At 38.5% G+C, this 13090-nt stretch overlaps 1 protein-coding gene across 2 annotated transcripts in view; it reads right to left on the reverse strand.

Moving 5' to 3' along the window:
• The window catches only part of TMEM65 (transmembrane protein 65), a 43522-nt gene that overhangs the window by 16635 nt on the left and 13797 nt on the right, over window positions 1-13090 (reverse strand). For both annotated transcript variants that reach the window (XM_039525651.1, XM_039525652.1), the window contains 3 exons: window positions 5181-5225; window positions 2150-2217; window positions 870-924 (listed from right to left, as the gene is read on the reverse strand). In XM_039525651.1, the coding sequence (XP_039381585.1) occupies window positions 870-924; window positions 2150-2217; window positions 5181-5225 (168 nt within the window). The remainder of the gene's footprint in view (window positions 1-869; window positions 925-2149; window positions 2218-5180; window positions 5226-13090) is intronic.

The raw sequence follows: 13090 nt of genomic DNA on the forward strand, positions 1-13090 counted from the left end.
CAGTCAATGTGTGGAATTCCTTGCCACGGGATGCAGTGAAGGCCAAAAGTATAACTGGGTTCAAAAAGAATTACTTGAGTTTATCGATAACAGATCCATCAATGGCTATTAGCTAAGATGCTTGGGGATACAATCCCATGCCTTCGGCATTTCTAAACCTCTGATTGCCAGAACCTGGGACTGGATGATAAGGAATGGATCACTCAATAATTGCCATGTTCTGTTCATTAACACTGAAGCATCTGGCATTGGCCACCGTTATTGAATTAAACAAAAATAACTTTTGATAATTTTGTAGTAAAGCAGAATTTTGCAAAAGAATTACATCTAGATTTATACAAGACAAAGTCAGCCCTACTTTCACGTCAGCATTTAAGTGCCGTTTTCTCTGCAATTGGAACTTTAGAGTCTTCTTTCCAATAGTATGACAGAATTAAACAACATGTTGCAAATACTGGTAAACAGACAAGATCATTTAAACATACTTAAGAGCTATAGACTGTGGGTCTGATTTTGCAAGGTGAGTTCCCTCAACTCCTGTGTACTTTCTTTGCAGTTGCAGGCACATAGCAGCTCATAGAATCAGGCCCTTAGTGAGTTACAGCTGTCCTACACAAATACCACTTTTAAAAAAAAAAAAAAGTAACACAACTGCAATCTATCAATATCTTTAGAGGCTATTTCGGCTGAAAATTCCATTACTGTAGATGGAATACTTACTTTTAACAACTGAGAGTTGTTTCTCTATAACCAAGATTCAATTATGGAACAATGAGCAGCTACTTCAAATCCATGTGGCTCATTTTCAGTCTAGATTGAAGGAATTTGCCATTTTGGTTTACATTTATTATTGTGTCTATATTACTTGCCTGCCATAGTTGTTATTCCCAGGACAACTCCAATCGATAATTCTATTTGGGTTCCCTGAAAATAAAAGTTTGTCTTGTCATTATTTGAGGCATTAATTGTCAGCCACAAGCTACTCTGAAACCAACAAGTTAAGAACTTTCATACTTAACATAACAGACTGACGGCTGCTTGCTTCGTTATTTAGAAGTACAGAGGTAGGTAATACCATAGCTTCTCATCTCCTTCCAGCCTTTCCCATTCCCTTAAATGCAGGTCCCTGCTTCATATATTTAATAACTCCTATATATTTGTTTCACAGTGGCTACCTACTGGACATCAGAAAACAAGAGCCCCAATCTCAGCACACTAATTTCCTATTTTAATTCTCTTAGTTAAATGTAAAACTAATGCATGTTATAATTATTATAACACTTTTACATCTTCAAATGCTAATCAAAATAGTAAGTAGTCAGCACCACATGGGCTAGTTAGGGCCTTAACTGTCAGATGAGGAAGATGACACAATGCAATTAAGTAGCATGCCCAACCCCCTAGGGTCAGAGGTAAAAATCAAGATTAGAAGAAAGATTTTTTGGCCTCCACTCCTGTTCCCACTCCACTAGTTTATTTTGCCTTTAGGAATTATTTTGGGGAAGTTCTATGGCCTATGTTATACAGATGTTCAGAATGATCTTTTCTGGCCTTGAAATCTATGAACTAGGTAGAAATATTTGAAAGTGCTATTCCAATTAAACCCATCTAGATTAATAAAATACTGTAATAAAAAGAAGCAACAGCATTTACAGCATATCTCTAGGACCATTTATCAGCAAGTCACAAACATTCTTTACAAACATTAAGCATCACATCACTCCTGTGTGTTATGATGTATTATAACCATTTTATAAGACAGACGTGTTTCATGACATGTCTAACGTCACACGACAAGCCAGTGTCAGTCAACAGAATGAAGGATTCTTCACATATTAAGACTGCTCACACTGCACGGATCTTTAAGAGCAGAAAAAAAAGCAAGTTCTTTTCAAACCAAGCCAAAATAAGATCAGCTCTAATTTTGCCCCTTCAGACATGAACATCACTATTCTGAACAGTAAAAAAAAAAATGAAAATATTCTGTATAAATAAATAAAATGTGAAAATATTGCCAATGGAAGTACTAAAATGGGACTGAAGTTAGCAACATGGTAGAAAAAAAGTCTTCTGGAAATCATAATAAATGTTTATTTAATCCGAGGCACTACAGTTCCTTTATCAAAATCAGACAGAAAAACAAACTTACCGCAGCTATCATAATTGCATTATCCAAGAATCCAAACCCTACAAAAGGTATTGCATTGTGGAAGAACACTGGAAGAAATGAGTAATAAGAGGTAAGACTCTACAGCTGGGTTCACTAATTTAAATAAATCTAAGTTTCAACTGTTCTTCAATTGCAAGACATCAGATTTAAAAGACAAATTAAGACACACACATGCAGTAGTCTTTTCCCAGCTGCTTTTCTATAGCTTGGTCTCATTGTCCTGACCTTTTTGTTTTCACTGGGTATGCCCACACTGCAGTAGAAGACCCACAGCATGGCTGCAGCTATCCCAGGTCAGCTAACTTGGGCTGTGGGGTTACAAACTATCACTGTTGACATTTGAGCTGAGGCTGGAGCCCAGGCTCGGAGACCCTGCGAGGGCCTATAGTTATCTACATTATCTTGGAGTCCTTAGCATGTTCCTGGAGCTGTGTTTTGTTAGACTGTAAACTCCTCAGATCAAGGAGTATGTCTTCCTTTATGTTTCTTGGCTAGTGCTAATATTTCTACATTTAAATTTGTTCCTCATTTTCCTGCTTGAAGAACTGAGCTTCAGCTCCATTTTCTGCGTTCCCAACCCTTCCCTTTTTCTCTACCTCTCACCTTTCCTCTGATAGTTCAAGAAATTGATATAACTCAATATTGTGGTAACTTGGTATGGACTATGACATGAGTAGCTTCCTTCAATAAGCAGGGGCTTTCATTACAGCACAATTCTTTCTTTCTGCTATCATTCCCATCTGTTCTGCCCCAATAGTTCTTAGTTTGTGAGCACTTTGGGGAAAGGAGTACGTCTTTGTATGTATTTATACAGCACCTGTCTCAATGGAGCCTCAGTCCTGATCAGAAACTCTAGGTGCTACTATAATATAAATATTAAATAGGGAATTGAAGAATAAAGCATATAACTTAAAACACAAATGTGGGGAATAGACTCATTTTAACATCTTTTTTGGCATATTCTCAATCTTTCTGCCCTTTGACACTCCCCCCCCCCAATAGTATCTTAAAATCTATGCTCTTTTAAAATGTACACTATTTTGTAAACATACAAACAACCACATGTGGGAGGGAGAGACAGAGAAAGAAAGAAGGGAAAAATGAAAACCCATGAGTATTGATTTCACACTGACGGAAAACCGAAAGGATAATAAAAATGTGAATGGTACAGTCAACTCATACTACCCAGTAGAGGCACCTAGGTATAATCCAATTTTTGGAACTAAAATACCATACTTGAATAAATTTTTTTTTGCCCCCAAATACTTAAGGTTTAGTTTGGAATTCTGGAACTATTCTACATGACAGTAAAAACTCTCTCTCTTTATATCAGCATTTGAAAATGTGTAGTGGATTGTGATTTGTAAACATCTGGTATGTTAGCAAGCTTGAACACTGAGGACATTAAAAAGGCAATAGATAGAAAACACTAAGTGTGACACACTGCAGTGCCTTCCAAGATCTGTATTGCCAACTATGGATCTGTAGCAAAGGCCTGATCAAACTCTTAAATGAAGTCAATGAGATTCTAACAACTTCAATAGGGTTTAGATTGGGTCCCTGAACGAGTAACACTACAAACAACTTACACAACTGAAAAAAGGGAAAAAGGTATAGAAGTGTGTTTGTTCATTGATATACAAGAAAAAGGTACTTACATTCTTTCTGTTAATAAACAGAGCTGAACACATAATTTGTCAATAATAATTTGGAGTGGGGTGGGTTTTTTCCCTGTTCGTGAATTATCTGTGATGAAAATGAAGTTTTTATGTATTTGTTCACTGTTTCAAGTACTCAATTCGGCCACTGCATGCGAGTAACTCTTTCCAGGTTAACAGCATGAATACTTTTGATAATCTGAAATTTCCTTTCCATTAATATACTGCAATATTTGCTTAAATATAAATTGCTTTGGCAAACATTCCTGCCAGTAAATCTGTTTGCTAAAGTGTTTATGGAAGATCAACACTAAGCAGATGTAAACACAGTGAAAAAATTAGAAGATTTAAACCCAGTATATACAAACAGGTTTTATTTTCTAGTCCCCCACCATGGCTCCACACACAGATGATAATCTACTTCTGTGGGATAAGAAATAATTTACTCAGAGACACCACTTCCTGCCAAAAAAAAGAAATTCACTGAATCTTAACACCTAAAATTTTTAGCCTAATCCCAAACCTACATCTATAGGAGAGAACACTGTGCTATAATCAGGCTGACTTGGATAAAATTTCTGAGAATTTAGTAGTCAAATCAGCCTGGTTATAGCACAGTGTTCTCTCCTATAGATGCAGGTGTGGGATTAGGCTAAAAACGTTAGGTGTTAAGATTCAGTGAATCTCTTTTTTGGCAGGAAGTGGTGTCTGAGTAAATTATTTCTTATCCCACAGAAGTAGATTATCATCTGTGTGTAGAGCAGTGGCGGGGGACTAGAAAATAAAAACTATAAATATAGATGTCGGATAAAAACTATAAATATAGGTGTTGACTACTAAATTCTCAGAAATTTTATCCAACATCTATATTTATAGTTTTTATTTTCTAGTCTCCCACCACCGCTCCACACGCAGATGACAATCTACTTCTGTGGGACAAGAAGCTGAAAAAAGAAGGGAAAAAAAGCTATTGCATCAACACAGCTCAGAACCAATACACTGTTCTGTATTGGCTCTGAATTTCTTTTCCTATGCAGTAATAATTTGTGTTTGGGTAAACTAGACATAAAGGACAATAAACACACCAAAAATATCTGGTCATTTCTCCAATTAGAGTATTATGAAACAACAGCACGGCGGTTGCAGATACTTTTTTAATACCTCAGTGCACTCCAGATGTAGGTTCTCTCACTAGTCTCTAAGGAAACTATGTAGATAGCTCCCATTAATGAAAGGAGGAGTTAGAATAAATCTGCACAGTTCTGAGAATAAGACAAAGTATTTCAAGTATGAGGAATCAAAGAATATATACAACTATTAACTACATTCAATAAGTATATTTTTTCTTTTACCGTGTTTCAGCTGTCCTGGGGATGGTGGTGCAACTTCCAACTTCTCTAGATAGGGTCAAAAAGAAATTAGAAAGTTAGTCTAATCATACTTATTTCATTGCAATATAAAACGTTTACGGTATCTCTCTATTTTCTGCCTTCTAGGGTATATAAAGAAATGTGATTGTAGTGGAGTAATGAAAATACAGGCATACATCAATATATTACATAAGGATACATCTAAATTGGATTCAAGATATCATGACTAACATGCTCTCTAGTAATTTTTAAATATAGAATAGGAAAGCCTTAGACTAGTTCCATATCATTAAAAATATCAAAATTATGCAAAGTAATTTGCCTATATTCAAAAAATTTGATGAGCACCTTTGTTTTAAAATTGAGGGAGGAAAGTTCTGGAAAATAGCAATAAGGCAGTAATATGTCTATATAAATAAACAGTACATTTCATGGTGCACCAGTGAATCCCTTACAGAAGTACGTTTAAAAAAAGATACTCTAAGTATATAGCAGACAGCATTTTGTATACAGATATTGGAAATATCTAATAAATAGCATAGATTTTTCATTGCTGATGCAAGATTAAAAGTAAACAATAATATAGTGGCACAGGCAGCAGCAACTGAGTTCCTGAAGTATAAACAAATCGTTTATATATCCTGGGCCCAAACCATTAACAGCCTTGAAGATAAGGACCAAGATGATAAGGTTATGAAAAGAAATCCAACCTTGGATTGCGGGGCCCAAAGGAAACTGGTGGTGGTATTCAACAGGTGTTATGTGGACTTAAGCCCAGGAAATTAAGTGCAGATCAGCAACCACTGACCCTCAGAATATGCAGGCACTGCCACCCTGATGTTACCTCTGCCAGGATCAGGGACACAGCCTGAAACTGGGCATGTTATCCAGGCATTGGACATTAAAGCTCTCTCCTACAGATTGCTGCAGCAAGCCTGCAGGAATTGCATTTCATAGGAAAGCACAAGGGAATTCTTGACTGATCACCCAATCATGCTCCAACATGCACACCTGTACTTTGGCTAAAGCCTGCAGTACTTTTATTACAGATGACGATGCTTGAGAAGGAAAGAACCCAGCTTTATTCTCAGAGCCCACGTCCGAGTTTAAGGCTGGTAGAAAAAAATATTCTTTTAACAATGAGCAAGTTTGAACTAGAATAACTGAGATACAGCCATGAAACTCCAAAATACCATTTTTTGCAGAGTCACTTTGTAGTGTATAAAACCACTGCTTTAAAGCACAGAAATTGTAAGACTGTAACCACATTAATGTCACTATCTTATCAGCAAGATAGTCCCAACAGTTGAAAGACCAAAATTCTAGATGTAATTAAAAACTTGAAATATATTTCACAGTACATTCATACACAAAAGCTGGTTTTGATCTTTTGAATTTTCAAGGCTTAGCATAATGAATACAAGCTGTGGTCTGTCTGATTTTTTTAAAACTAGAAAGGGACAAATTGAAACCTTACATATCAATACTAAAGGAAAAACAAGCAAAGGGTCCTTAATTTTCCCCATTAAAAAACCCCAGTAACTCCTGGAACCTCAATAGAATGTTCATGCAGAAGCTTCAGTTTTAAGAGTTACCATCATACTATAAATTCAATACACAAATAGGGAGTATGTGTGTCTCAAAAATGAAAGCAGTCCTGGCATCAGGTCTCAAGAGAGCATCTCACCAGATCTTCTGGCTAAGGCACACAACCGAAGGAGACACCAGAGTGCGTCTTGCAGCAGGAGGAATGAAATGGAAAGAGAACCTTACTAGCATGCCATTGGAATAACCTGTAGAAGTGGAAGTGGAAGGCATTCTATATTTTCTGATAACTGAGGCCCAGCAATTAACTAGGGAAGTGGTTTTTTTCCCCAACAACTTCCCAAATCTAAATTCTTTACATGTTTATAATTGATAAATTGTTTTAAAACAAAATTAGATTTAATCGCAAAAGGATTAAGCTTGAAGGACATAAATCCGAATACAGCACTGTTTTTCCACTTTGTTCCTTGTTCAGCAAAATGACATAAAATCTGCTGACTGGGGCTGATTTATACTCTTTCAAGCAATATTCAACAGTTTAGATCCAGGTTTTTTCCTTGCATCTGAAAGGAAAATGATCAGATGAGTGATAGCTGGGGATATTCAGTAAATTAGTAAATTAACAAACTATTAAGAAATAAGGATACAATGAAACTGGCAGCCTTGAAGAAATACACAGGGTCTATGGTAATCCAAGTCATAACGTCTTATAATTTTATACAAAAATATTAGAATCAATCTCTACTACTTCAGTCCTGCAATTGGCTACTGGTGATACTTGATATGGGGATGGATGCTCCCATAAATACATAAGATACAGCTGGGCAATATCAAGCCATGTAAAAGTGTTAAAAATCGAAATAGCACATTTTGTAAGAAAGAATAATTTCAGATACTGTACAGATCATATTTTAATTGTCTCCTCCAAAGCAGAAAAAAAAGAAATCATTGTCAGCCATTTAACAGTGGATGCTGGGAAAGGGTGAGGAAATAATATGAACAATCAAGGAAAATACTAATACTCTGGATCTAGTACCCCTACCATACGCAGAGTGAAGGATAGTTTCTTACCTGGAAGTTAGTTTCTGTGCCTCAGATCCATCAATCCAGAACACAAGGTTCTCTCCGACCTGCCTGTCAAGGCAAAGCCAGCAAATCACTTGCCAAGATAATCACCATCAGGACAGTGAGGGCTTTAAACACACAAAACAAAAGAACCAAAAGTATTTTCCTATCAGAAAGGTAATCTAAAGTCCTTTGTAGAAGTATCCATGAAGAGGAAAGGGACTATGCTAGGGAAAAATTCTGGACTGGTGGATAAGATGCACAGAAACCAAATAACACTTACTTGAGAATCCTGAAGGAGGTGGATTCTATATAATAACTGTTAAGCATAAGGCAAGACAGATAACCAGTTGTTAATTTAACTCACTGGGATAGCCTCATGAGACAGTAAAAGTATGAAGATCTCTAAAACCTAAAATTGAGACGGAAGTACAGCAAACACTTTGACTCTAATGTTTAGTGAACAAGTTCATTGCTTTTCCAGTGGTTATCTTAGACATTTCAGGCAGGAAAAGCCAAAACATAAGCTGACAGTATCTAGAAACAAAAAACTTCAGCCACTTGGTGTACATAATATAAATGATTTCCAGTTGTTATACCAGTCAAAGCATGGAAGGATGTTGACTAGTGAAATGCCTAAACAGGGCTGGCTCCAGACCCCAGCGCGCCAAGCGTGCGCTTGGGGCAGCATTTTGCCGGGAGGGCGGCAGGCGGCTCCGGCGGACCTTACGCAGTCATGACTGCGGGAGGTCCGCTGGCGCCGCGGGACCAGCGGACCTCCCGCAGGCACGTCTGCAAGAGGTCCCCCGGAGCCGCGGGACCGGCGTGCTTGGGGCGGCCAAATTCCTAGAGCCGCCCCTGTGCCTAAATATATGCTGTACCATATTAACTATTTAGTTACGTCCCCCCCACACCCCGCAAAAAAGCTTAGCAAAGTATTCACATGATACACAGAACATAAGAAAATATGTGATTCCACATCACCACTGGAAAAAGATATTTACATCCATAAAATACTCTGCATATTTGTGGTGCTGTTCAGATAAAGGCAAACAATCAACCGAAATAATGGAAATCTGCAGAGAATTCTATATGCAGTGTTGTTGTAGCCGTGTCAGTCCCAGGATATTAGAGCGACAAGGTGGGTGAGGTAATATCTTTTATGGGACCAACTGCTGTTGGTGAGAAAGACATGTTTTCGAGATACACAGAGCTCTTCCTCAGAGAATTTTAGTCACATCTCAAGAGAGTGCCTCATCCCTCCCTCAAAATCTGAGAAGTTTCTACAGTTATTCAATGTTTCTGTTTACTTGATCCCACTCTTACATTTGAATATCAAATTTTGTATAATACAATACAAAGAGGATTATTTTTAAAAAATAAATATTTAAACTAAACTGCCTTCAGTGCTACTGGACCACGTTTTGCACAATCTCCACAGAACGCACTACAATGAGAACAAAAACATTTAAGGTAATAACAACATGACACCCCATATTTACTATAAGTGTATTACATATAAGTGATGGGGATTGAACCCAGAACTAAAACCCTGAGTCCCTACTGGCTAAGATAAAGAATCAGGTTCCTTAACTGAACGGTTGTAGCAGACAAACCCATATATGTGGACTAGCCATTAGAAGGAGACAGTCACACCATGTAGGGTGATTACACAAGGAAAAGCAACAAGCTTCTATATTTATGCACGGTAGTGACAAACGTGTGCTTGGCACCTCATACATATGCATTAACATAAGGCTCCTTCCCTGAAAAAAACCTACATTATGTCATGTTCTCAAACATAGTTCAGGATTAAGAAACTCATTAGTCTGCACATTTCTGTAAATCACACACAAAATTCAAATGTTGTATATTACTACAGGATATACAGAGCTTTGGGTACCGACTTCTATCATCAGTGCTTATGATGTGCCCTACCAAAGTGACTTAGTACCTCCCTTTTTTTTTTTTCCAATTATGTATATATACACTCACAACCTTCCTATGAGGTTGGTTACTGCTATTCTTCCCCATTTTACAGATGAGGAACTAACACAGAGAGAGACTTGATCATGGGCAAATCACTACCAAGGAGGCAGAGCAGGGAATCTAAGCCAGTTCTCCCAAATCCCAGGCTGGCACCTAAAACAATGGAACAGTTTTCCCTCTCTCGTCTAACTCTACTTCAGTACCTTAAATTTACAGATTTATTTTAGAATCTCAGAATATAGAAATGTTGGGCTGGAGTGGACCTCGAAAGGTCAGTTAATCCAGCCCCCTGCACCGAGGCAAGACCAAGTAAACCCTGGCCGATGTTTGTCTAACCTGTTCTTAAAAACCTCCAATGATGGGGATTCCACAACCTCCCGTGAAAGACTAATCCAGTGCTTAACTATTTTTATAGTTAGAAAGTTTTCCCTAATATCTAACCTAAATCTCCCTTGCTGCAGATTAAGCCCATTACTACTTCTCCTACATTCAGTAGACACAGAGAACTGATTACAGTCCTCTTTATAACAGTCCTTAACACATCTCAAGACTTATCAGGGCTCCCCTCAGCCTTCTTTCCTCAAGACTAAACATGCCAAGTTTTTTTTTCAATCTTTCCTCACAGGGCAGGTTTTCTAAAACTTTTATAATTTCTATTGTTCTCCTCTGGACTCTCTCCAATTTATCACATCTTTCTGAAAGTGTGGTGCCCAGAACTGGACACAAGACTCCAGCTGAGACTCACCAGTGACGAGTAGAGTGAGACAATTGCCTCCCTTGTCTTACATTTATTTCGGAAAGGGAAGTAATTAAAGGGTAGGCTGAGAAAGCTGGAAGGTAAATTAAGGGGGTGGGGGTTTGTTTGTTTGTTTGTTTTTTTAAGGTCAGGTTTGGCCTGATGGCATTTCAGTTCTTAAGACATGTGCACTTAATGCATGGTTTCACTATGACAAGTAACTTAAGTGGCATCATATGCTTCCATTTTCATGTCTCCAAAGCCAGAGCACATCTGCTAGTTTTAAATATAGACAGCGGCTGTTTTGGTTTTTTTTCTAACTGCCAGTACTGCAGACAACCTGGACTCTGAAAAATCAAGTTTTTCTTTCTGCATCATGCATCATTATAAATTCAGCTTCTGTGGTACACATGAGCTCGCACAAAGAAGAGGGCAAATTTTGGCATGGCAATTGGAAATTAGTTAACAATTCTGTTGATGCTTCATGAGAAGGAGCTGGATTCTATTCTCTCCCTCGTAGCCCTTGAGCATCAGGAGTAAATCTTATATTTGTCATTAAGGGAAGCAAATATTACTCTAAATGCCAACTGGAAACTGTTATCAAGTCAGAAGATGTCATTTCATTTTTCAGTGCAGAACCACACTTTGAATATTCTTTGAAAAATTAATTTAAAAGGCCAGCCTAATGGAAGCCAGCTTTGATATGCAATATCTCATTCTTTTAGTCTGAGCCCTGGTCTACACTAGGGGAGGGGAATCAATCTAAGATACGCAACTTCAGCTACGAGAATCGCGTAGCTGAAGTCAACGTATCTTAGATCGACTTATCTCGCGTCCTCACAGCACGGGATCGATTGCCGCCGCTCCCCCGTCGACTCTGCTTCCGCCTCTTGCAGTGGAGGAGTTCTGGAGCTGACGGAGGAGCGATCAGGGATCAATCTATCGCATCTAGTATAGATGCAATAAACCAACCCCCGATAGATTGATCACTACCTACTGATCCAGTGGGTAGTGTAGACATACCCTTAAAATTATACAGGTTCTTTAAAAAGCCTATTTTATATGTTCAATAGAATTTGGTCATACAGAAGTATTTAAAACAATTTCCTTGGCTCCTTGAGAGGAGCGAAGCCTAATAAAATAGAATGCAGTATGCAACCATGAAGAAAGAAGCTCTCAACACTGAAATCCATAACAAATATGCTGGATTTTTATACCAAATACCCTTTACTGACGCTATATTAACTGGTTCTTCAAGTTGTATTGTCTATACGTACTCCACTTCTGGTGCACATGAGCCCCATGCATTTGCAATTGAAATCTTTTAGTCAACAGCATCCACTTGAGCTGTGCCCTCACACTCCCATACTGAGGGGAAAGCGGTCCTAATAGCTTCTCAGTTTCCTTTGCCAATACAGAATCCAGGTGCAATAAAGGTCATGGAATACATATGGACAACATCTCGCTGTTATTGTAGGGTAAGTAACAGTTTTCTTCTTGGTGCAACTGTCCATATGTATTCCACTTCTGGTGACTCACAATCAGTAATCTGATGTGTACGAGGAGGGTGCTCATAGTCAATTTATATAAAGACTGCCATCCAACTCTTCAAAAACAACCATCAGATCTCAAAACTTCAACCAAGAAATAACATCTCATAATGGTATGGACTAATCCCCTCGCCACTTTAAAAAAAAAAGAAAAATCTCAGAAACAGATACGCTTCTCAGGGAAGCAGAAGATGCTTGAGCTCTAATGGAATAAGCCCTAATCTGAACCGAAGGATCTAAACGGATTATTTCTAATTAGTGTTAATGCAATTAGACACCTACTTAGATAACCTCTGGATAGATACAGCCTGACCTTTTAACATGTCTGGCCATGATGTTAACTGAGTAGGTATGTGATCCCGAAAAGCCAACAGGCACTGTATATCCCCCGAAGTTTCAGCAGGTTGACATGGGAGGGAGCTTCCTCTTCTGAACAAAAGCCCCAAATTTTAAATGTTCCCAGACGCACTCCCCAACCTATTGCATTGGCATTCGGTAACCACTGCTTTGATCGACGGAGGGCAGGAAAAGGGGATTCCCTGACCCACGTTATATTCCATCCACCGTTGTAAAGAGTGAAGTATCTCTGGAGGCACCTCAACAAGGGTGCCCCATGTCTGCAGCTTGGGCAATAGAGTAACTTCAGCCACCACTGAAGAGAGCAAAGGCGCAACCTCACATACTGCATTATGTACGTGCATACGGTCATATGGTCCAGTATCCTCAAGCATACTCAGATTGTGGTCAAAGGGTGCAACTGGAGATCTCAGCGAAGTTGCTGAATTGACTGGAACTGTTCAGATGGAAGGAAGGCCCTCAAATTCATAGAAACTATCAGGCTCCAATGAACATGATTTTCTGAGGTGGGTGCAAAGTTGATTTGCCCTTTTGAGAACAGACCTAGACGATCAAAAAAGTCTAGCATGAAAAGTTGACAAGACTGAGGACCTGTTCCTTGGATAGTCTCTCAGTAACCAGTCGGTCCAAGTGCAGGAAGATATGAAGTC

This window comes from Mauremys reevesii, linkage group 2, assembly GCF_016161935.1.
Source record: "Mauremys reevesii isolate NIE-2019 linkage group 2, ASM1616193v1, whole genome shotgun sequence".
NCBI lineage: Eukaryota > Metazoa > Chordata > Testudines > Geoemydidae > Mauremys > Mauremys reevesii.